Source organism: Mauremys mutica, chromosome 18 (assembly GCF_020497125.1).
Source record: "Mauremys mutica isolate MM-2020 ecotype Southern chromosome 18, ASM2049712v1, whole genome shotgun sequence".
NCBI classification, from domain to species: domain Eukaryota; kingdom Metazoa; phylum Chordata; order Testudines; family Geoemydidae; genus Mauremys; species Mauremys mutica.
The window spans coordinates 16,945,792-16,971,015 of record NC_059089.1 but is presented as its reverse complement, the minus strand read 5'-3'; the positions used below and the strand labels follow the sequence as shown (position 1 = coordinate 16,971,015).

Here is a 25,224-nt window from a genome sequence, read left to right as displayed (position 1 = left end):
GTTTTAGAATATTGACCTGCATCGTAATTAAAAAAAAAACATAATGGAAAGGTGAAAGGCATTCATTATAATCTTATTAGTGCAAAAGATGCAATTTGGAGTGGTTAAGAGTTTGAGAGTAGCAGACATTAACTGGTTTATTTCAGCTATTATTTCCATAATAAAATATAACCAATCTGTAGCTTTATAGGAGCTTTACATTTGTCACTGTGCTGCACTAGCAGTTAGCTTTATGGGTGCTAGGACTTGCCTTTGAGTAGTTATTATTCTATCCAGTAGAAGGCAGTGGTGCACAGATACACTAGCTAGTTAATTGTTATTTATATCTATATCTCCTTAAAATATGACATTATGAGGTAAAATTGTTTGTGTCCTCTTTGTTTCTTTATGATGAAGCCCTGAAAATATGTTGTTGTTTTTCTAATTTTGCTTATTTTTTTTTATTTTATTTTTTTTGTAACCTGACAAACTCCTGGAATGCCAAATATTGTCTTCCTTCCTGCATGTCTTCTTGGAGGGCCCACTTATAAAGCAGAGTATTCTGGAGTCAAATGTTTTTTATTCGGGCATAGAGTGTGTGCACCCAGGAACTTATACTGGTATAACTATAACAGAATAATTATTTCAGGACAGCTATGCCAGGAAATTTTCGCTGTGCAGACAGACAAGCACTTAGGCACTTAACAGCCCAAGGCTCCTAATCACTTTGGAAAATGAGACTTTGGCTTTTAAGCCACATTGGCACTTTTGAAATGTTCCCCCGGATCTCTTTGCCCCTGAAAGATTTCCCCCACTTAATTCTTGCCTCTGCTTCTGCCCTTCTGCAGCCTTTCCCAACAGCTCTCCAGAGCTCAGCTCCTCCCAGGAAGTCACAAGAGCAGCTGAAGCAAATCAGAAAGAGGGGTGGAGGGTGTAGAATGAGAATGAAGGAAGACTAGGGGAGTTGTGCTCATGTGCTGAACTGTGCAGAGTAAGACTGGAGTAAGTGGATTTACCTTTCCCATTCTAAGAGCTGCTTTGTATCAGACTATCAGTCTGTATGTGTTGGCTGCATCTCCATGTTTCCTTCTTCAGTACAAACGTTTACCCTGCTGCTTCTCAGGGAATAGGAGATCATGGGGACTGAGTCCCTCACACTGGGTTATTTTTAGAGCAGGAATCACTACCAGTGCTATTTTTTACTTTTTGCTGATTCACTGGTGCAAAGAAGGAGCACAAGAAACAGAAGGACAAAGGAGACCATGTTTACTACTAGGAGCAATAGGAAATGACCTCTTTCTGTGGGTGACTTTATCAGGCTCTGGGCTGCTATAACATAACCCCTTTGTGTGCAGCTCCCCAGATCAGATTTGCCCTGCCCCACTATGATAGAGGAGTCCCCTTCCTGCTTCATTCTCCTTTGGGAGCTGAGCTGACTCTCTGGTTGAAAAATATGCCTAAATTAGAGGGGAATCCCTGAGTCTTTACCCATCTAAGAAGCATTTCCCTCTCCTCCTTTTTCACTTTCTGAGCATGGAGTAAGTTACTGGAGAGCCTCAGAATTGTGTGACGATATTGGGGAGGCAGTATTGTAGCCCAATCCTCTGAATCTTTCCCCACCCTGATTTCAGCAACCCAGACCTGTACTAACTTGAAAGAAGTGTATCCTCAATGATATCTTTAACTCTTTGCATGCCAACTGTGACAGGAAGGGAGAGTGCAGAGACTGTAGACACATCTTGGGCCAGATCCTCAAGGCATAAACTGCGGAGCTCCATTTACTACCATGACATTAGACAGCTTACATCAGCTGAAGCTGTAGCACCTTAATGATGTCTAATATAGTTCATCTTATCCCAAAATGTCTCTCTCTTTCACACACACACACCCCTGAAATCCAAACATTCTCTGCAGAGGGATAAAACAGCTATTTAACAGTCCCCAACAATGCTATACAACATTGTGGGCCTGAATCTCTTGTGCGAAGTGAGTATACAATGCTACTGTTCTTATTTGATAGCAATCTACACCCACCTTGCAGTTGTGTCAATGATAACATAAGGTGGGAAAGTAATGGAGACTCCTGTCCTGCATTTAGAACAGAAAATGATTCTATTTGTAATTTCAAGTTAATTCCTCAGCTTCAAATCCCCGGTTTAGTGTATTGTTTAAGAGCTGTGTGAATTAACCTGCATTGTATCAGTATAAATGAACTTGTGTTTTCTGAACAGAAGCAACCCATTTTATTTGGACTGGACTTAAATTAATTTGCCAAAACAGTGAGCCGGCCAAGGTTATATTAGTTCTGTCAGTATCATACACTTAGGACAATGCTATACAACAGAAGAGGAGATCTGACATAAAGGAACATTAGAAATGTAAATTAATTTGTTTGAGGTTTTGAGTTGAATCTAAATATTGAAACCACTGGAGCAGGAAGCAGATTTCCTATTAAATGGGATAGAAGTTGGAATTGAATAGATAAGAGCTGTGGCAGCTGGGGTGATGGGGTTTCTCAGAAATAGTAGGGCTACAGCCATGATTTTGTCCTTAACTAGTAGGAAGGAAGAGAAAAGGATGGTTGAAGTAGAGGAAGAAGCATCAAGAACTGGTGAGAACCTAGGATTGGTGGGAAAAAGAGGAGAGGAGGAAGTGTCTGAGCTTTACTGTGTGATCCTGGCTTTGCATGTGTCATAGAACCAGAGTGCAGTCTTGTATTTGTCTTTAAACTGTAAAGTGAAGAAGCATCAAGCATCTCATTCCTGCCTGCTCCCTTCCACCCTGCAAACGCAACACCCCTCCCCCGCTGCGCTCCAAACACACACAAACCCAGGACCTTTGAATCAGCCGGTGCGCACACAAGAGACTTCATCTGAATGTAGAATAACTAAAGCTCTAGGCCTAAATGAGAGACCTGGGCATGTTTCCATAGTTAGATGGAGTCCTTGCTTTGTATCTGCAGTGATGGAAGTGATGATCTCATCCCTTTGTTTTCTGTCTTGGGGGAAATGCAGGTTTATCTCTCTAGGACTGGAATCAGTGGTTGCAGTGGCATGCTCAGGAGGTCTGGACTGTCTCTGAGTCAGTACTTTCTGAGAAGGAAGAACTGTGCTGGATTTAGCTGGTACTTCAACAAGGTATTGAACACTCAGCACTGCATTTCTCTGGGTTTTAGGCCAATGCCTAGTTGTTGCCTTCAACAGATCTACAGCCCCATCAAGCCTGTAGTACAAAGCTCAGTCTCCTGGTGAACTGGCATCAACAGCAGTGGCAGATGTGGCATCACAAAAATAACTGATGCAAACTCTTCTCTGCCCAGCTAGATTTGTGTGTCCCTTTTACAGGGAACATCTAATGCAGTGATACTCAGACAGAGGCTCAGAAGCTGCAAGTGGCTCTTTAATGTGTTTCCTGTGGCTCTTTGCAGCACATGATATGACTGTGTGATTTAATTATTAACCAACCTAAGTTATTAACCAGTCAGGATGCTTTTACCACGTTATTAACTTAGTGTAAGTTGATAACTTTTAACTTATTGCCTTGAGAATTTTATATATATATATATATATATATATATATATATATATAGTGCTATATAAATTAAACAATGAATTCATGCTACTGTGGCTCTTTTGGGTAATGTCGATTGCTAATTTGTTCCTGAACCACTGAGGTCTGAGTATCACTCATCTAATGAGCACAAGGTCAGTACTTCTAATTTGGAATGAATCCTTGATGTCTCTGTGCATCTAACAAGAAGGTTATCCTCTTCTCACAGAGATGATAATACTTAGCACTTCTTTGCACCATTAAAGGATCTCCAAGCTCTTTACAAATATCAACACCCCTGTGGTAGGGAAATGTTGTTATGCAGGAATACTGAGGCACAGAGCAGTGAAGTCACATGCTCAAGATCTCACTGTGATCTGTGGCAGAGTTGGGAATAGAATCCAGATCTCCTGACTCCCATTCCTGTGCATTAATCATAAAAACATCTTTCCCTCCAGTTCACCTCAACTGCAGCTAAGGAAATAGGTTATTTCATTTGGGAATTGAGGGAGTTCTGAGTGCTGTTGAAAAGTGATATCCACCCCTCCCTCCAAATGCTTAACTTCAGAGGCTAACAGATGAGTTGAGCAATTCTCTCTCCATGCTGCCTCCAAAAGTGGGGGCCAGTCATAGTGAAGTTCCAGACAAGCCCTTCAGCCTAGTGGGGGCTGTGCTGAAGTGAAGAGGTCTCTGTTCTGCAGTTTTGGGGGAATGGCTGGTCTAAACTGGGGCTGGGAAAAGAGGAAGTCAGTATAGTGAACAGTTGTGGGGAGGGCTTCTTATCTTCCTTCAAAAGCTTAGGGGGCTTGGAGGGGATTTCTGAGACTTGGAGTTTCTTACTTCAAGGTAATGTATTGCTGATCACTGATCACTTTTCCTCGCTGATGAAGCAGTATGTTCTGAATCTTGGCCAAGTGCCTGCAGTTCCACCAAGAACTTTGTCTTGCAAATGAGTGAAACAGGACAGAACGCTAGCGCTGTTAATGTTTAATCTTAACCCGGTAAGTAAGAGTAAGTTTATCAGTATCCTCTATTGGGCCCTGCTCTCTTTATTCCCACTAGAAACAGCAACAGGCTTCATATCTCACCAACTCTCACGTTCATGAGCTGGTCCAGAAAGAGCTAAAAACCAGTGTACAGGAGAGGTTCTAAGGCTTTAATTGGTTTTCTTCTAGGCCAGGGGTGGGCAAATTACAGCCCGGGGGCTGCATCTGGCCCGCCAGACGTTTTAATCCAGCCCTCGAACTCCTGCATGGGAACAGAGTCAGGGGCTTGCCCCACTCCACGCGGCTCCCAGAAGCAGCGGCATGTCCCTCCTCCGGCTCCTACGTGTAGGGGCAGCCAGGGGGCTCAGCATGCTGCCCCTACTTCAAGCACTGCCCCCGCAGCTCCCATTGGCTGGGAACTGCGACCAATGGGAGCTGCGGGGGCAATGCCTGCAGACGGGGCAGTGTGCAGAGCCACCTGGCCATGCCTCCGTGTAGGAGCTGAATGGTGGACATGCTGCTGCTTCCAAGAGCTGCTTGAGGTAAGCGCCACCCAGAGCCTGCACCCCTGACCCCCCCTCCCGCGCCTCAACCCCCTGTCCCAGGCCCTCCAAACCCCTCAGTCCCAGCCCGGAGCACCCTCCTGCACCCCTAACCCCTTATCCCCAACCCCACCCCAGAGTCTGTACCCCCAGCCAGAGCCCTCACTGCCCACCCCTCAACCCAACCCCCTATCCCCTCCTGCACCCTGAACTCCTCATTTCTGGCCCCACCCCAGAGCCCGCACCCCAGCTGGACCCCTCACCCCCTCCCACATCCCAGCCCCCAATTTTGTAAGCATTTGTGCCATACATTTTCCATACCCAGATATGGCCCTCGCCAAAAAGTTTGCCCAACCCCGTCCTAGGTCATTTAATCTCTCAAAGGGATGCAGGCAGCTGGTGAGTCTGTAGTACCCAGGGCACTGTGCATTAGCAGCTATAGAAGACCTCAGAGTTCATCATAATGCATTATGCACGATACATGCTGAGCCCAGCGCTCCCGCCAGAGGCAGAGTCATTATGACAACCATGCTGTCCAATGATTTACTTGTAAAATTCCTCATGAGGGCTGAAGCTGCATAAAGGTCTTGAGACCCTGGAGTGAGGTAATAGTGCATTGTGACACTTATCAAATAATAATGCAGCCCCTGGGAAATTACAGAGAGAAGGTGGTGAGGGGAAATTTATTCTCTGGCTGGGAAGCTATCAAACATTCAGAGGCAGAGAGCCTGGGGGAATAGGGTGGGGGCACAACATTTCCCTGGCTTCCCAGCCACAAATGAATCACTTAACATCTCTAAGATATGCAGGCAGCTAAACCTCTTGTCCAAGTTCTCTTCCTTTTGCGTCTCAGTTACTGCAACACCCTCTGGGACTGGACTTGCTGACCTCTCGGAGTTCTTTCCAGCCTTATGTTTCTATGATTCTCTTGCATTGCTCATATCCATTCAAAATGCTGCTACAAATATAATTTTCTTAGCTCTTTGCTTTGACCATGTCACCCCTCTCTTTGCACCCCTTCACTGGTTCCCCTTTCTCCATTGCATCAAACTTAAGGTACTTGTCTTTACTTTCAATACCCTTCATGGACTACCCCCATGCTACCTTTCATCTCTCATATGCTATTGAAAAGTCAGTTCCCCCCTTCAATCAGCCAATTATCCCAGCTACCATCGCCCACTTGTTAAATTCTCAAGAAGCACCTCTGTGCTGCTCCTCATGTGTGGGAAGAGCTCCCCATAAACATCTACAAAGCCACCTCATCCTCCTTCAGAACCACCCTTACAACTCTCCTTTGCCATGGCCTACAAAAAAATTGACACTAGTTAGGCAGATGGTTTTCTGGGACCACTGCCCATCGTGCTGACCAGTGTCATCTCGTTGTTTCTTTGTGCTCCCCCATCTGTCCAACTGTTGTCTCTTGTCTTAGACTGGAAGCTCTTTGAGGCAAGGACCATCTTTTTGTTCTGTGTTTGTACTGTGCCTAGTACAATTGGGGTGCTGGTCCAGGGATAACGAGGAATAAAAACAGAAGTTGGTCATGCAGAAAGTGGGAGTGTAGTGTTCCGTAGGGAACTGGAGGTTCCTTCTAAAGGATCTTCCCTACATTCTGAAGGGAGGTCAGTTGAAGGTAAGAAACTGCAGCCTGTAAATGATAGGCCAGATTTGTAGCTAGTGTATTTTGGCATAGATCCTTTCACTTCACCTGCTGATTTACACCATCTGAGGATCTGGCCCAGTATATCTGGGCTCAGATTCCTTGTGCCGTTAGGTTTAAAAGGCCACTGCCAGCTGCCTGGTCAGAATTTACACCCTTTTTTGTACTTTCATTGTTTTCTAAACTCTTCTGAAACTTGAAAATAAAAGTTAATTCTCTGCCAATTTCAATCTCTCTGATCTTGCTTCCTTATAAAGTGCCTTTACCTCAGATGGGAGGCACTCCACTAGGGCAAACTGTAATTGTTACAGTTTTCTTCTCAGTTGCCTAGTCAATTATTAAGAAAACCTGGACAGGAACGCACAATTTGTGATTAACTGGGCAAAACTCTTAAGGTACCGGCTGCTCTGAGGGAGGTACTGGCTTCTTTGGATATGGATTCCATCTTGGAATTAGTGAAAGCTTTTAACACTTTTTCTTCTCCCCTCTGCAGACAAAAATGTCAAGGCTGGTTCAAGCGCGAAGACTGGAAGGAATAGACAAGAATGTCTGGTAAGTCTGCATGACTTGAGGCTGGGCAACTCTGAATGGAGCAGACCCTGAAAGTCTGATATAAAATATAACCAGCATAGACTCAGGCAAAGGAGGTAATGCTAACCCCTTGGAGTATCTGGCAGAGATTAAGTGCTTTGGTAATGGAGACTCAGTGGCTAAAGTATATTTCAATATTCAAGAAGCTTTTAGACAAGGTTGCATAGCAGAGATCTAAATGGCTACGGGTAAGTATCCTGGAAGAGGAGACAAAATAAGGGGCTAGATAGAAGACTAGCTTAAGAGCGGAAGAAACTAATGCAGCCTTAGACACAGTGGTGAATCTAAGGAATAGTTTTGGGTGGTCTGTAACTCTCCTTAGCTGCAGTGTGATCATTAAGGAGGCCCCTAAGTTTTCTGTTACAGCTGCTGGGCTGTTGTGGCAGTAGGGGAGCTGCTGCTGCTTTGGAGTCTCCTTCTAAGATGGGCACTGGAATTGCTGCCCTATAAAGATTCTTTGCCTGGAAGAGCTATTCTCTTAATTTATCAGACAAAGGGCTCCTGGCAAGAAGAGTGGTGTGCCAGGGTGGACGGGCTGGGACCCTCTCTAACCCTGGTATTCTCTCTGTAGGGTGGAATTTGTGAAACTGGCTGCCACTTACCCATCCGTGAACCTTGGCCAGGGCTTTCCTGACTTTCCCCCACCAGACTTTGTGAAGGAGGCGTTTATGAAGGCCGTCGGTGGGGGGGACATCATGCTGCACCAGTACACCCGGGCCTTTGTGCGTGAGAGATCCACCTCCTTCTTTTAGAGCAGATGTTGCTGCCTGATTGCCTTTGCCCCTTACAGCTCACCATGGAGTTAAATAGGCCCAGGCTTGAAAAACTCCCTTGTGCAGAGCAAATAGACATTTTGGCTGGGCCGAGTGGAGCTGGGAGGGTCACTGGCTTCTTCTCAGGAGGGGAGGGGAGCAGAGTGGTGCAGAAGCTGAAAGTTCGTTTTGAAGAGGGGTGGGGACAGTAGGGAAGCAGTCACCTCAACCCCCACATCCTCCTCTACTCGCCACCCAAGGAGTTTCATGCTGTCTGGGGGTTGTGCAAGGACTTTGCAGATGGGACGGGACGGGAGATTAGCAGCACTCTAAACTGCCCTGGCATCAGTCATCAACTGTATCGCTCCATTGACTGAACAGTCCATTTCCACCTTGTTTAAACAAGAGCATTGCCTTCCACCGGTACAATAACAGAACTTACTGGGGTTATTGTTGAGGGGAAGGATGGTCCAATGGTTAAGGCACTGGTCTGGGACTTGGGAGACATGGTTTCAATTCCTTACTCCATCACAGACTCCCTGTGTGACCTTGGGCAAATCATGTAGTCTCTCTGGGCCTCAGTTTCCCTTCTGTAACATGGGGATAATAGCATAGCCCTGCCTGACAGAGGTGTTCTGAAGTGCTCAGATAGTACATGATGGGTCCATACAACTACTTAAGACAGACAGACAGCAACCTCAAGTTTCATTTGGCAGCAGTGACGCTGTTACCATGAAAATCACGTGGGGCAAAAAATGCCTCCAACCCTGACCTGGTGTCTGCCCATCCTCTAGGAAATGCCAATAGCCCAATGGAACCTCAGCATCTCCAAAAAGACCTCTGCATTCCACTGCTGCACAGAGGCTGTGGTGGAAGTCAGCAGCAAAAGGGATAATTGGCAACGTTAATATCTGCACCCTCTTGAGAGGTTAGCGCAGTGAGTCCAAGGTAGCTGAACTGGCTTATTCTTAATTACCTGGCCTACAAGGGCCCTCAACCACTTGGAAGGGAGGGAGCTCAACCAATGTTTCCTCTAAATGTTCTTTGTACTGACCGGGCTACAAACTCCAGTGAGCGTTACATTTTTGTCCTTGGGCTAGCTCACACTTGCAGGATGGAGGGGTTGTGTCAGCTATCCTGCTAACAATGTCCTGCTCCTATTTGTAGCTAAGTCTTAATGATCCAGGCGGAGCTGTGTGACTCTCTTCCCTGACTCCTTGCTACAGGGACACCCGGCGCTGGTGACGATCCTGGCCCGCTTTTTTGGGAAGCTGCTAGGGCAAGAACTGGACCCTCTGACCAATGTGCTGGTGACGGTCGGGGCATACGAAGCCCTTTTCTGCTGTTTCCAGGCTCTGGTTGATGAAGGCGATGAGGTAATCAAGGACTCTCCATCTGTCGCACAGCTCAATCCCAACAGATGCACTTGTTCTGACCTCACCATATTGTGGAACCTGAATTAAGCTGCGGTATCTTGCTTGTTTATGGTGGCTCACCTGCCTCTGTTTGTATGGGGCAGCCTGGAATTCTAGGCCAAACCTTGCCTCTGGAGCAGGACACCCAAACCCGGGTTTCTGCGGATCCTTGTCCTCTTCAGCCCTCCCAATGGGCACTCACCAACTCTCATTTCCATGAGTGGCAAGTCTGCCCCTACTCAGTTAGTTCTTCTTTCTGGTACCCAGCCATTCTGGGGTCTGAGATCCGGAGCATAAAGTAATGACCTTACAGCTGGGAGTGAAGTCTCCTGCCCCCTTGTTACCAGATTTGCTGTTACTTTGGGGTATGCTCATTTATTAGGGTTTCTCTTCATGGGGGGGGTGGGGCATGTTCTGTAATTCTATCAATGTACTGCTTGTGTCACTGTTCTCATATGGAGCTCTACTTCTCCCTGCTGCAAGTTCCCTCCCAATGGAGCTATCCTGCATGACCTAGGTTCCCCAAGGCTGGGTTCTTCCAGCCCCAGAATCAGACGAACACACACATTAACAGAGCACGTCTGAGAGGACCGGATTAATCAGCACTCCCAAGCTGATCCCTTATATGTCCCTGGATTCAGCAGGCTGGATCGAACAGCACTTCTAAACTGTCACCCTCAATATGCCATGGGCACCGCACCAGAATAGAGTACGCCTGAGCAGGCTGGGTTGAGCAGCACTTTCAAGCTGCCACCTTCATATGTCCCAGGTTCAGCATGTCCCTATCCCCACTTTCATGTTACAGTTGTTCTGATAGTACCCCCCTTGATGAGCAAACCCCACAGGATTTTGGGGCGCTTCAGGGATCTTTTAGCTTAGGTACAAGGAGCGTTGCTGCAGAGCGAATGAGGAAGCCAAAAAACACCCATGAGGGGAGAGAGAGAAGCAACCAGCTTACCATGAAACGTATTTATTGCCAAGTAATAACCATAGGGGAGCCAAACAAACAAAACAGTGATAATATTAAATCTAACTTAAATTTGATTATAAAAGTCAGGTTTAGAAAACGATAACTGATCACATAAATCAGGGTCAGAAGGCTACACCTAGAAAGAGAGAGCTGGGTTCTCACCACTCCGTGAAGCTTGAATTGATTGGGGTTTCCAGGCAGTGGTGGTAGCTGAGGGTCGGAGTGGTGGAGACAGGCAGAGCTCCCAGCACAATCAGTCAGGAGAAGATGAAGTCCCAGTGGAACCGATGCAGATTTTGGATCCAGGCATCAGAACACTTACTTGAGCATGGGTAGGGGAGTTTGTAGAGAAACAGCAGTGGTTCAAGGGAGAACACTAGATTTGTTTGTGGGTAAACTGATGGCTCAAGGGAGAATACCAAAGTTGTTTTGTTCAGGCCAGACAATAGGAACTGATCATTCCTGGCTATGGGCAATGTTCCTTTGAGGGAGCTCACAATGCAATTAGGGAACTTCACTATTTTGGATACCGATACAGGATTTATGACAAGAATTGGTCTGATAACTACTGAGCTGGGGGTGTGCAGGCATGGGTTCATTAACACCTGGAGCAGAGATCCCCCATCATGCAATGCTTCCCTGCTTCTCTGGTCCCAGAGTTCCCTGCGGTTCTTGCCTTGGAATCTCTGTTCTCCATTCTGTATGCTAATGGAGATGTCTCCTTGCCCCATCTTCGATGCAAATGAGGCTAGGGGAGTTTCCTTAATCCTGTCACCTTTATTCCAGGGGTTTAAGGTGCATCTCCCACTGCCTTTTCATTTCTTTTTGTAAATCTTTCTTCTGATCAGTTTTGATTCAAGCAGAGGTGTGTGTGTGGGGGGGGAAAAGGTCTTTCATGAGTTAGAAAGGCTGGGTACTGCGCCCTGGTTCCCCAAGAACACAGACCTGATAGGTAACACCCTCCAACCTCCCCCTGCCTCCATCAGCACTGATGAAAGAAGGACTGTGAGTTCTCTGACACACCCTCTGGTGACTTTCCAGGTGATTATCATTGAGCCGTTCTTTGACTGCTATGAGCCCATGGTGAAGATGGCTGGGGGCACTTCTGTGTTTATACAACTGCGACCAGTAAGTGGGCATCAAAGCAAAGCCGCTGTGAGGTCTGCAAACTTTAAGAAGTCTGCTGCTCTCTTTCTCTCCAACCCTTCTGAATGGAAATGGCATGTGAGGGCGAGAGGCAGCTTTACAGTGTGTCCTGGATGAAACTTAATGGTAGGAGTGGTAAGTTTGGCTCTGAACTGGCTTCTGCGTGATAAGAACCCAGGTCAGGTTCAACAAGGTCTGCAGTTTCATCAGGACCAGCCTCACGATTTGTGGTGCCCCAAGTTGCTGGAAATAGGGAACCAGATCATTTGTTCCTCACCACAATGATCCCATTGCCAGGGGTGAGGGGTCCTGACACAGGGGCTTTCCTTTCTCTCTGGTCCTGCTGCCGATGCAGATGCAGATACGTCAGCCTGTAGGTTGAAGACCTTGCAGTAAGTTGAGAAGTGTCCCTAAAATAACAGGTCCCAAGAAGCCTCTTGCTTTGTACATAAGGTTGATCTTGAACGTTACCTGGAACTCGAGACTTCAGCAATTCCCTGACAGAAAGCCCTGAGCATTGGGAACAGTATGTGCATGCTGACCTGGCTGGAGAGGGGATGGTGGATTTGTTTCCAAATGACTACCCAACCTCCATAATTCTAAAACAGAGAGGGAGAGAGGATGAACTGAAGGTTAAGGCACAGGACTAGAAGTCAGGCAGGACTCCTGGGTTCTATTCTTGTCTGTTACACTGACTTGCTGTGTTACTTTGGGGAAGCCATGCATCTCTTTGTGCCTCGGTTTCCCCATCTGTAAAATCAGGGTAATGACACCAATCTACCTCACCAGGGGTTTTGTGAGGTGGCTTAATCCATTAATGTTCACGGAGTGCTTTGAGATGCTCAGCAGGAGGGGGCTGGAGATGGGCAATGTATTATTGGGAAGAACTCCGAGAGATTCCTAGTCAGAGCAGGGGGCAAGGCTGCCCCCATGTCCCCAGCCATTTGTTGCTTTTAATCATGATTCCTTCACTGTCCTCTCCAGAAAGCTGCAGAAGCCGGAAAGCTGATGTCCAGCGGAGACTGGCAGCTGGATCCAGCAGAGCTGGCTTCCAGATTTACCAAACGAACCAAAGCCATCGTTTTGAACTCACCCAACAACCCCCTGGGGAAGGTAGTGTCTCTAGCAGCTGGGAGAGCTCCCCCTTCCCTCTGCAGGGACCCTGAAAACAGTTAAATGAGAGAGCCTGTGCTGGGTGTCTCCTTAGAGTCAGTGCTTGGGTGGGGTCCCACAGTCAGCTCCTTCGTTCTGAACAAGGTTCTCAGAAAATCTGGCAGCTCCAGAAGCTGGGGGGTGTTTGTGAGATGATCCACTGATGATTCCACTTTGCAGCACTCGTATCACCAGCCTTTGAATGTAGGAACAGTAGGGAGGGAGGAAGGGATAGCCTGTAGCCCCCCTCGGTCAGGTGATCCAGGGACTCTCTACCAGGAGAGATGGGTCTGCAGCAGCCTGGTCTTTCACTTCCTGGCTGATGGGGAGCATCTCCAGAGGTGACACGCAGCTGTCTGGGGGTAGGAGGGAGCACCTCAGCCTGTAGCAAGCATGAGTAGCCCTACTTGGGTAATTTGAGGAGGGAAGTGCCCTGAGAAGAGCCTGGTCCCTGAGTCTGGGTGGAGGTTGCTGCTATAACAAGGATGGGGAGAGTGGCATTCCTGTTGGCAGAGGTCCCCCCCATTCCTGCCAATTGTCTGCCTGCTCCAGGGAGAGAACATCTGGCTGAGATGCTGGTGCCGGGAGGGCTGAGCCTGAGAACCCCCTGTGGGGTTGTGGAACTCAGAAATGCTGTGTCTGATTGCCCCTTCTCCTCTGTCTGCCTGGCATAGGTGTTCACCAGGGAGGAGATGGAGCTCATCGCAGACCTGTGTGTGAAACACGATGTCCTGTGCTTCAGTGATGAAGTGTACGAATGGATAGTCTATGATGGGAAGGAGCACATCCGGATTGGTAAGGAGCATAGCTTGTCTGTGTCTGGGCCTGTGCATCCTCTCAGTCTGCAGCTCTTTCCCTTGGGAAAATAGAGAAGAATTTATCAGAGCTGCTGTATTTGGAGGGGAGACAGTGACCAGTCACATTTATTTCACTTGCTTTGTCCCACGCTGTATGAGGGTGAATTGAGTATTTAAGTGAGGTTCATACAGCCCTGCCACTATACCTGTCTCCTGGCCTGCAGCACTCCCTGCTATGCCATGCCTGGGTCCCCACTCAGAGATCTTCCAGTGCATCACAGTGTTGACTTCCACGGTTAACCAACTGTTATCTCAGCTGTTTGACTCCAGTGGAGTTTCTTATCCTGGAGTCAATCAGGAGTGAGTGGAGAAATGGCCTCAGAGGGTGAAATCCTGGCCCTATTGAAGTCAATAGCAAAACTCCCATTGACTCCAGTGGGGGCCAGGATTTCACTTCTAGTTTGTAAAATTGAACATTTTCAAAAGTGGCTATTGATTTTGGGTGCCTCTGTTTTTGGGTGGCCAACTTGAGATTCTGGGCCAGGCCTGATTTTTGAAGTGCTGCAGTAGGGTGAAGTCATTAGAAGCTCTGTATACTCAGCGCCACTGAAAACCAGGACTAGGATGTCCTGAGCTGGGTACTTCAAAACTGAAGCACCTATAGTTAGCCATGTTTTCAGAAGGTGTTTCTTTAATTATCTGCTGTAAAGTGCTTTGGGGTCCATTTGAATTAAAGGCACTGTATAAATGCAAGATGGCTGTGTGGATTGGAATGGGCATGAAGATACCCTAGTGCAGAGGTAGGCAACCTATGGCACATGTGCCAAAGGCGGCACATGAGCTGTTTTTCAGTGGCACTCATGCTGACCAGGTCCTGGCCACGGGTCCGAGGGGCTCTGCATTTTAATTTATTTTTTAAATGAAGCTTCTTAAATATTTTAAAAACCTTATTTACTTTACATACAACAATAGTTTAGTTATATATTATAAATTTATAGAAAGAGACCTTTAAAAACTTTAAAATGTATGACTGGCACGCGAAACCTTAAATTAGAGTGAATAAATTAAGACTCGGCACACCACTTCTGAAAGATTGCCAACCCCTGCCCTAGTGTCATAAATACAATATGAGGACAATTTATATTGTTTGTTGTGAGATCTTCCAGCTGTTTTTTCTCTCTTGTTTCATTGGCAGCCAGCTTGCCGGGCATGTGGGATCGCACGATAACCATTGGGAGCGCTGGCAAAACCTTCAGCGCCACAGGATGGAAGGTGATGGATTCTGGAGTGGCAGGGGAATTTCCCCCACATAAAACCTTTCTGCCCCCTGATTCGTTGTTCCAGTATAGGACTCTTTTTCTGAGGGCCAGTCTCCCTGAAATCAAACCCATTTTTTCTATTCCTTAACATTTCTCTGATTGTTGGGGAATCTGTTTGTGTTTAAATTGGAGGGATCGGAAGTAACAGGATGTTTTACAAATGGACCTAGTCTTATGCAGAACATAGTGTGAAGAGGCAGTATGTAAATAAAGTGGAGCAGGTGTAAGATACCTGAGAATCTGAAACATACTCCCCTTCTCTGTGTTGTAACAGGTTGGTTGGACTTTGGGGCCTGATCGCCTTCTGAAACACCTCAGAACTGTCCACCAGAACTCCGTGTATCACTGTCCGACAGCGGTTCAGGTAAGGGGCCATGCACCTGAGAGGCATTGTCTCAAATCAGATGTCTGATGCAAGCCCCAAAGCCCCTCCGGGGAGAGATCTGGTAATTGTCTCCCCCAGACCACAACTGTGCAGAGCCTAGAGGTAAGAGCCCACTCGTACACACCATCCAAGTAAGATGCTACTTCCCCAAGCAGGTGCAGAACCGGCAAGCTTGCTCAGTTCCTTGGGTGGTATAATAGCCAGGTTAGGACATCGGAGGAACACCTTTCTCAAGCCTCCTGTCTATAGTTCGGAAGTGACAAATGAACAGCCAGAGAGGCATTGTCAGCCCAGGTAACAGACAGAAGATGATGCATTGTGACCCATGGTGTCTTCCTCTCAAATCACTTCACAACATGCCTAGAGGGCAGGGGACAGAGTCAAGTGACTCAAGATTGTCAAGTATGCTCTCTGCACAGTATTGGCTGTCTCCGGAGTTGGGGGAGGGGGTTTTCTGTTGAGGGGTGGGAAGCAAAGATTTTATTGATCTAGGCCTGGTGTTGTTTTAACCCACCTGTTATCTCCTATGCATCTGAACAGAAGCGAAAACCCCACTTCATGGGCTGCCTCTAGAATTTGCAAGTAAGCCTACCGCAAACTCTGAGCATTTTGCTGCTTTTGTCTGGGGAGAGAGGTCCCTCTGATGCTCTGAGCACGCACAGGGGATGCTTTCTGCCTGGGTCTGAGTTCCTCTGTCCATCATCCCCCTCTCTCTCTCTAGGAAGCACTGGCTCAGGCATTCCAAAGAGAGTTTGACAGCTATGGGAAGCCAGACAGTTATTTTGTCCAGCTGGCTCAGGAGCTGCAGCAGAAGCGAGACTGGCTAGTTCGGAGCCTAGTTGCCGGGGGTATGAAGCCCATTGTCCCTGAGGGCACCTACTTCCTGATGGCAGACTTCTCAGAGTTCAGTAAGTTCATGTGACTGTTTTATCTGCTTCTGACCTGCACATTAAAGGGATGGAGCTCACAGCTTGGAAGCGGGTGTTGCGGAGTCTAGAATAAGATAAAGCCTGGTCCATTTTCTTCACATTGAGTATGGAAGGGAAAGAAAAGACAATGGCAGGTAGTGGAGGGGAATTTGTTGCTTAATGAAGTGATGATCTAGTAGCACTGACTTACATTGGGCACAGCGTGAGCATGTGGTATGCCATGTCTCCCACACATCTACAAACTCACCTGTGTGTAGCCTGTGACCACCTCTGTGCAAGGATCTTTCCTGGCCTTGGGATTCTCTTGAGCAGAGACTGACGACTCTGTTAAACTGAAAAGGATGAAATAGCCATATGTGTTTTCACCTGTGACCTGAGCCAGAGTTCGAACCCAAGTCCCTAGAGGGGACACACTACTGTGCTTGCCCACAATGGCATCTGGTGCCATGTGGGTACCTGGCTCAACTGGGAAATCCATCTGTGTCCCATTTGTTCCATCATTCCCCTTGCCCATTCTGCTGTGTGTGTCTTGCAGAAAGTGAAGTACCTGACGTCCCGGACTCTGATGAACCCTATGACTCTCGGTTTATAAAGTGGATGATTATAAACAAGGTAAATGCCTCTGTTGGGTGCTTGTTTTCTGGGAAGGTTTCCCCATTCTCTTTGCTCCAGTTCGATTTGAGGAAGCTGGATTTTGTGATGGTGGAGCATTGACTTGAAAACATTGGACCTGTTACTTGAGGCTTGCTACATTGCCCCACCCAGTCGAGTACACAGCCTTGTAATTCAAATCCTCTTCCTTCTAGTGTCCTGTCTACCAAAGGAGTGCATTAATGGCTTCCCCTAGATTAGCCATCTGGTTATATGCCCACCCTCCATCATGTTCCTTCAGAAGTCAGGGTATGATGCCCCCTCTGCGATGTCCTTCTGAACCAGATGATCATCTTGTTACACCCTGATGCTCATCTTGCCAATTGTCTCTGTGAGCATCCTGACACTAGAGGCTGAGCCACCAATGTATCCGCCAAGGACACGGGGAGGGGGTGTGGGAATAATGCTTGGTTTGCTGGGCAGCAAGATCTGTTGAGATGTTTGACTCTGATCTTGAAAAGCAAGCAGCTGGAAGTGTGGCTTATGGCTGCTCAGTAACCTGGGGTTTCCAGGAGCAATGAACTTACTGCAGGTATGGGTCTTTTTCTGATCAGAGAGTGGCACATGGCAATGTGCAGAAGCTAAGAAAAAAGTAACCTTGGGTGCACCCTCTTTTTCCCCCCCCCCATCCCCTTCACAGGGTTTAGTTGCCATTCCAGTCTCTGCTTTCTACAGCAGTCCACACAAGAGGAATTTTGACCATCTCATCCGCTTCTGCTTTGCGAAGGTGAGGCCTCTGGGGCAACATGAAAGAAGGGGAGTGAGTTCAGGCAGTGATAAGGGCTACTGCTGTAAATGAGGCATATGCCAGAAGGGATAAGTGGCTAAGACTTGGGGCTTAAAACACCAAACAATAACCTGGAACCACAGGTTCAAAGTCTGGCAGGACTGACTCAATTTTTCAGCCCTCAGAGGTAGATAAAATGAAGTCACTGTAAGTGACTTTCACATGAAATCCTAATCCAGGTTCTGTTCATTCATGGCCACTAAAGATCCCAATGCACTTTCAATAAGAGTAGAGCTTCACCCCAGTGCATCTGGCCAAAATTTTCTCTCATCTTCTATTACTGTTTAGAGATTGATGTGCACTAGTTGCCTGCTGCCCTCTGTCCCAGCAGTGGCTGCATTTCAATGGTGCTGTATATACAGCATTTGTGATCCTTCAGGATGAAACGGGGGATATAAATCTTACATAAGTATTTTATTATTCAGTGTGGAGAGGGCGGGTGTGGGCATGGAGCCTGGTAGGGTTGACAGTCTGGTGTTTGCTCAGGCGGAAGCTACGCTGAAGGCAGCAGAAGACATACTGCAACAATGGAGTCTGGAGAAAACTGGCCAGTGAATGCTTTGGACAGAATACCAGGCAGGCTCGCCTGCACTCTGCCCTGATCTGCTGCTATGACCTGCTCTCCTTGATGCAGCCATCATTGCTACAGATTCTTTGCTTACTGTCTTTATTTTAACTCTTTATTGCATCATTGGATTTCAGTCACCTTCTCTATCATGCACATGGGCAAGAGGTTTATCAGCCCTAGGATCTGGTTCAAAGCTTCTCATTGCTGTCCAGTAGCAAAAAGGTTTTACTGTTCCTTGGGACTTATGAGCCTGTATATACACTGGCAAACATTTATTTCCTCTTTTTTTTTTTTTTTTATACTTTCAAAAGCTTCACTGACTTATTCATACTGGGTTCCATGCAGCTAAAACACAAGGCAAAAATGGTTGCTGGGCTCCCTCTCCTGCCCCATAACATTCTGTATATTCTAAATAGGCTGTATTCCCAGTGTTCCTAAGTCATTCGAGTCCAATGAGAGATGAACTTTTTCTTTATCAGAACTTTTCCCATTGGTTCCTTCTGTTCCATCACATTGCAGAACGGACTACCAGCTCATCCAGAAAATAGACTGTCCAAGTAGTTAGTCTAGTCTACCTTTTTAAACTCTCCCCTCCATCCTCCTAATAGAACCAGGCCTGTCTGAGCTCTAATTGTCACCTCCTAGCAGAGTATCACCCAAATTATAAAGCAGATACTTCAGACCTTCAAGAACGATGCACAGATTCAACTAGGAAGGGAAGAATTTAAAGTTGCAGGGCCTATCCTCCTTTCCCTGTATACTTTTGGTGCTTTATAGAAATTCAGTAGTGAGGGGACCTAGCAGAGATTTTGTGTATTTGTGTCCTTCAGATGCTCCCGTATGGGAACATCTGGATTATTCTTGACAAAGTTTAGATAATTAACTCTGATGTGGCATCTTAATTTAAACCCGCATAAGAATGTGAATATAAATTAATATAAACTAGCATCTTAAATCGTTCCAAAGCAGAGCATAACTGATCTTTTAATAAGGATTTAGAGTACAAGTTTAAATTACTAAAATGTACATAAAGGAATAAATATTTGTCTACTTAATACCTCTGTTTTAACATTCTTCATCTGCTCTGTCCATCAATAATATTTTACCTTGACTGTAGAGGGCTGCATTGACACTGCTGAATTACAGACAATGACCAAATTCTGCTCTTACACCATTGCAATTCTGCTGAAGCTACGGAGATTGCACCAGAGACAGAGGCTATGTCTACACTATGCACCATTTAGCGACACAGCTGTGTCACTAAAAGGTGCACAGTGTCGCTGCTCTTTGTCGGCTCTCCCGCCAACAAAAAATTCCACCCACGATGAGCGGTGTTAGCTTTGTCGGCAGGAGAGCTCCCCTCCACCACAAAGCACTGTTCACATCAGCACTTTTTGTCAGTAAAACTTTTGTTAGGTGGGATGTGTGGGTCCCCCCCCCGAATGACAAAAGTTTTATGGATGAAAGTCCAATATGGACAAAGTCTGAGAAGAGAATTCACCTTGCTGTCTAGGCCAAGGAAGGATGACTTAAAACACCTATCACTTGCCTGTATGATTCAAAGGTGTGAGGATTAAAGGAATTGTCAGATTATTACAATAAAAAAGAACGGGATTTAAAATTGCATTTTCTTTTGCCATTACTGCTGGTTTTTGCATTGTACTGCTGTGCACGCATGGCCGTGCCCTAGAGCCTGGCCCCAGATCCCATGGCCCTACGGTCATACACGAGCCCCTGGACTTTGGTACCTTGTGTTATGCAGGCCCGTTGAGTTAGTCGGGACGTTACTTGGCTGAGTTCCCCTCCCGCTCCAGTGAATCAGCAGCGCATGGCCAGGCGCGGTCTCCCATCCACGGGTGGAGCGAAAGGGAACCTGCTTAGCTTGGGGGACCGAGCGGGGGCGGGGCTGGCACGTGGCCGCTCCTCCCGGCCGCGGTGTTTTTACCCGCCTCCGCTGTCACGTGACTCACCCGCGCGGGCCGTTGGGAAGGGGCATGAGAGGCGGGGCCTTGGGCGCTCCGTCCAATAGTAATCCGCGAAGCCCGGAAGTGGCGGTGGAAAATGGCGGATGGCGCTAAGCGGCCACGGGGTCTGCAGGTGGGTTGTGGCGGTGGGGGGGCGCCTCAGCGGCGGTCCGCTCTCCGGGGGCCCCTCAGCCCTGCCCCCTCTCCCCGGGGGGCTGCCTGCCTGCTCCCACCAGGGAGCCCCGGAGGCGTGGGCCGGAGCGACACCGGGGCGGGATCTGAATCGGGCCCAGGCTGTGCCTTCCCCGCTGAAGGCCGGTCAGGGGCTGTGCTCTGGGCGCAGACACGTGTCAGAGCCACCCGCCCAACTGGGAGTGTGTCTACACTGCAGTGTAAACCTCAGGCTCAGCGGCTCAACCCCGCTCAGTTTTGAATCCCGCTGCCCACCCTCTCACCCCCCGCCTTGCTCCTGTTCACACACAGATCTGCCTGACTCGGGTCAGCAAGCTCCCAGGCCTTAAGGCCTGCTGGGGAGCTGAGCCCAGGTCCAAGCCCTGTCATTTGGATGCAGCTCAAGTGACGGTCTCTGGTCAGAAGGTCTGTATCGTGCAGTATGGACGCCTTAGCATGGATGTCAGGCCTGGGTCCAGCAATTGTAAACCCAGATTTACAATGCAGTTAGGGTGCTCAAAGTGAGGGCTTGGAAGCACCGGAAGCACAGGTCCCACGTGCTTGGGTTTACAGTGCAATGTGGACATGCCCTGGAAAGGCCAGAAATGAAAGTGTTGACCTATCTATATTGTGTTTTGTTTGTTGGGGAGGGAGGAAGGGGGTGTAAGTGTAGCTACTCTGTATCCAATCCAAGGGTTTGCACAGTACACCATTTCAAAATGGGTATGTTTACATGCCCTGTTTTGCACTAGTACAGTATACCTACCTTAAAAGTTTTACACTGATGTAGCTACATCATGAAAATGGGTGCAAATTTCACTAGTATAGGGAAGCCCTTGAATGCTAGAGTGCACAATCTAACTGGAGTAAAGGCCACAATCCTGCTTCTGTAAACGAGGCAGAGAGGGCTCTCTGATTCTAGAGGCACCATCACTTCCTTAACCTGTCTCTCCCAATGCCTTGTTTGTTGAGAGAGCTCTACATCTGGATGATTTTTTTTGTTGTACAGATAACTTTTGTGAGCCTTGATAGCTAGCTGATGAAATGTAAATAGTTTACTGCTTATTTTTTAGGAGAAAGAAAAAAAGGTTGACTGGCGTAAATGGAAACAAGAAAGTAAGGAGACACTTTTTCTACATATTGTGTGTGTATAATTTCCAGTGCTTTTAGAAATAAACCTTCGAACATCCATCAAATAGCTTGACTAGCTGGAGGACAGGCTCTTAATGAAATCCAGAGCCTTTTTATTTTTGGGTCATTGATTCAAAGCCAAAGTAGTCTGACTCATGATCAAGAAGTTGCCATCCGAGGACTGGTGTGGTAGCATGTGTGAAGTGAGAAGCATGCCCAATTTCTACTGGATGTGTCTTCATGTTACATAAAACTAGCCCTGATTAGCAGTTTTGTTGATTATCTCAAGAAAGAAGACAAACAGTCCTTTCTGCCTTACCATTGATAATGTGGCACTCAGGTGTACAATCTGGATGTCATATTAGATTCCTGTTTTCCTCCCCTGTGTCTCTCTGTCCCCATGCTATCACTAGATCTTCTCTAGCTGCCCTAACCATAGTAGGTTTTTGAATTTACTTGAATTCTGGTGATAAACCATTACATTATTGTCTCTTCTTATTTAAACCAGATGGTTATTCTCCATTTCAGAAAAAGAAGAGAAGAAAAAATGGAAGGAGATAAAGCTATTGAGAAAACTGGAAAAGAAAAGAATGCAGGAGGTGATGGAAAAACAAAAAGAAGAAGAAGAAAAGGCAAAGGAAGACAAAGGTAACAGCCTTGAGTTGATGGGAATGGCTGTGTGTGAGGGCCGGGAGAATCTAGTGTGTGAGGGGCAGATTTTAGTTGCTTGAGATGCATCTCATCTGTATAGGCAGAAAAGGATATCTTATCGCTTAACTTTCACAGAACTGGTATAATCACATACCAGTTCAAATACTTAGGTAGGCAGTAATTCAGTACAGTGAGTGGTGTATGTGAGACCACTTAATAGACAACCTGCTGTCTTAAGATGTCTCCTAAGTGTCCTCAAGTGTACAGAGTGCAATTGTGCTCCACCTCTAAGAAGTGGCCACTAAAGAGACCAGCAAAAGTCCTGTTGCTAAATATAGGTTTCATTGTACTCAGTTGCAGTATCCCATAATTCTTCCTCATTGTAGCCTCCCTCCATTCTTGTGCTAAAAAGATGACAAATGTGTACTGGACAGTACAAAACGATGAAGCATTTAGTACTCATGTAGGAAGAATGCAGTAGTCCCTGTTCCTTTCAAAATAGCTAGCCTGCTGCACAATCCTCTGTAAAATTCCTGTGTCCATTGATCAGTCTTCTAGAATCTAGTTAATACTTCAGTTTTGGTGCCCTCGCCTGCTTGCTTTAAAGCCAATGGCAAAAGTCCGATTGACTTGTGTGGGAAGAGGAGTGGGGCCCTTACTCTGTAAAAGGCACTATATTGGAGTGCTTTGGAATCTTGTCATTTGTAGTGTGGAAGTTTTGGTATGAATTGGGGCCCCTTTGTACCAGGTGCTGTGAAAACACAGGACACTCCTTGCCCCGAAACGCTTACAATTAAAATGAAAGAACTAAAAGCTAATGCTGTACTTTAGCAACACAAATGGGAGTAGAACTGACAAGCTCTGGCTCTTCTCCCACTCTTGTTTTCTAGGACGTCATTACACAGTTAGTGTAGCTCTGCCAGGCTCCATCTTGAACAATGCACAGTCTCCAGAGTTGCGGACATACCTTGCTGGGCAAATTGCCAGGGCCTGTGCCATCTTCTGTGTGGATGAGATTGTGGTGTTTGATGAGCAAGGAGAAGATTCAAGGTAAGGGTGACGCATTGTCTTCCCTGAATAACCTGTCCCTCAGTGTTTCCAGTTTCTGTGTATCTTGTCTCAAATGAAGGCCAGCAGGAAACAGAGCTGCGGCTTCTCCCTGTCAAATACTTTGTCTGATGAGATCTCCCTAATCACTCTTTTTTTTTTTTTCCTGTGGGTGTGTGGGTGGCACCGGGGGGGCAGCAGTGGCTATTCCCCAAACAGGAAGACTAATGACTGAAATAAAATAATAGGTTGGATGGTTCTAGAGGGTTGTTAATAACCATTTTGCGCTCACCCCACAGAAGTAGTGACCAAAAGCCATCACCTGGTGACTATTAGGTGGCCTGTGAGATGAATTGGTGGTGTGTCTGGTTGCTAGCAGACAGGTGTCCAGATTGCATTTGCTTAAACAATTGGCATCTTTGTTTAGTGTCAGCAAAAAAGCCAAAGGACTAGATGAACAGTTCCAGTCTGTGGGAAGATGGCTCTGGAGCCTGACACCTTGTTGTCTTTCAGAAGCACTAAATCCATTCAAATGTAGGTTATTTGTGACTACTAGACCATACAGTAGCTCAGTGCCCAGTTTATAGTTCAAATCTGATATAAAGGTGGTAATGCACAACGTTGGAGGAAATTTGGACTCTATATGTAAACCAAGAAATAGCTTGGTTCCATAGGACACTCAAGTCCCATAAGAGCAAGTAGGTTTCATGTAAACGCTGAAGTGCGTGGATCTCACCAGCATGCAACGAACACACACTAGATTTCCAGGAACCTAAAGAAGAGCTCTGCAAGCTTGAAAGCTTGACTCTCACCAGCAGAAGTTGGTCACAGACCATCTAGTATCTGATGGCTGATTTATAATGTAAGATCTTTTCTGACCTGGGTCAGACTTGAATTGCCAACAAGAGTGAAGGACTCTATATCCTGAACCACTTTTTTAAAGTCCTGTTTCTAGTTGTATACGTTTTAATTAAATAGGAATGGGATGTGGCCTCATGTAGATCTACTCACTCTAGGGGCAGTATAAATGTCTTGGAAGATCAGACTGCATCCATTTTCTTTCAGGACTGTGGAAGGGCAGTTTGACGGGATTGGAAAGAAAGGACAGGCCTGCGTGCAGCTGGCTCGGATTCTACAATATTTGGAGTGTCCTCAGTAAGACCAATGTGATAGCTTTGCACACCACGCAGATTCAATCTTAGTTTAATACTGTAGTTTATTAACATGGAATTATGTAACACCTCTGTCAAAGATTGCAGGAGCAGGTGTTGGGTAGTGGATGGCCAACATTATTTATATATATTTTTTCTCCTGTATTGTGCTATCTGGAGATAGATTCTGTTCTGATTCACTTGTTATGCTCACATCTTGAGTCCAGATACACTATTGGCATACTGAAGTATGAGATCTGCATACGGAACAAGGGCTGCTGTGCATTATCAGTGTTGGGATGCAACCATTAGAACTCATGTGAGCCAGAGGAGCAGTAACTTCTGCTTAGAATTCAGACCCAAACTCCCAAGAAATAAAAGATCTTGGCAACTGAAAGAGCTGCAGGGTGCAAATGATCAGTATTAATCCCCCATTTACATTCTGTAGGAGCCTTAGCCTTCTAGGGTATGTGGTACCACAGGGCTCATTTCCTGATTAAAGCTGGAAATCTCAAATTAAAATGAAGCCTGAAAGAAGCTTGTTACAATTTTGAGACTTGAATCTCTCTGAACAGATACCTGAGAAAATCATTTTTCCCAAAACACCAGGATCTGCAGTTTGCAGGTAAGGATGTGATTATATCCCCTTGACACCACCTTCCCATCCCTAAGGCATAGGCCTTCCCTTCTCCCCCATCCCCCCCAGTGAAGTAAATAGACATGGGGCTCCCTCCACTCTACATACTTGGGCAGCCCGCTCACCATTCCAGTTTGTGTGGTCCTGGCCTTAGTGTTCTTATGGTCTGTAAGGAGTGGCAGTTGCTAAGGCTTTTCCTTGTCCGAGATAGTACGCTTGTGTTCCTCATCATAACTGGGATGCGTCTCTGCCTGTGCGCACATGTGGACCATTTCATGGTTTTTCATCAGTGTGGGG

The 25,224-nt window shown here is 46.7% G+C and overlaps 1 protein-coding gene and 1 long non-coding RNA gene across 15 annotated transcripts in view; one reads left to right on the top strand and one right to left on the bottom strand.

The window, feature by feature from the left end:
* LOC123352717 (putative methyltransferase C9orf114) overlaps positions 1-25,224 on the top strand; it is a 33,330-nt gene that overhangs the window by 3,218 nt on the left and 4,888 nt on the right. For 4 of the 14 annotated variants that reach the window (XM_044993202.1, XM_044993200.1, XM_044993199.1 and 1 more), the window contains exons 2-18: positions 2,994-3,116; positions 7,207-7,265; positions 7,876-8,026; positions 9,283-9,432; positions 11,483-11,569; positions 12,572-12,700; positions 13,414-13,534; positions 14,732-14,808; positions 15,130-15,219; positions 15,962-16,148; positions 16,705-16,781; positions 17,461-17,547; positions 21,384-21,426; positions 21,970-22,089; positions 22,983-23,142; positions 24,205-24,294; positions 24,866-24,915. In XM_044993202.1, coding sequence (XP_044849137.1) covers positions 3,033-3,116; positions 7,207-7,265; positions 7,876-8,026; positions 9,283-9,432; positions 11,483-11,569; positions 12,572-12,700; positions 13,414-13,534; positions 14,732-14,808; positions 15,130-15,219; positions 15,962-16,148; positions 16,705-16,781; positions 17,461-17,547; positions 21,384-21,426; positions 21,970-22,089; positions 22,983-23,142; positions 24,205-24,294; positions 24,866-24,915 — 1,762 coding nt within the window. In that variant the 5' untranslated portion in view covers positions 2,994-3,032. Of the gene's footprint in view, positions 1-827; positions 982-1,941; positions 1,966-2,569; positions 2,591-2,993; positions 3,117-7,206; positions 7,266-7,875; positions 8,027-9,282; positions 9,433-11,482; positions 11,570-12,571; positions 12,701-13,413; positions 13,535-14,731; positions 14,809-15,129; positions 15,220-15,961; positions 16,149-16,704; positions 16,782-17,460; positions 17,548-18,093; positions 19,802-20,191; positions 20,273-21,383; positions 21,427-21,949; positions 22,090-22,982; positions 23,143-24,204; positions 24,295-24,865; positions 24,916-25,224 lie in introns of those variants that run through there. The other 10 variants (XM_044993206.1, XM_044993203.1, XM_044993205.1 and 7 more) reach the window with 8 other exon arrangements.
* Positions 10,449-20,024, bottom strand: LOC123352723. The gene is made up of 3 exons (XR_006574262.1): positions 19,924-20,024; positions 16,417-16,501; positions 10,449-13,595 (listed from the first exon to the last, which is right to left on the bottom strand). It is a non-coding gene; the product is annotated as an uncharacterized LOC123352723 (long non-coding RNA).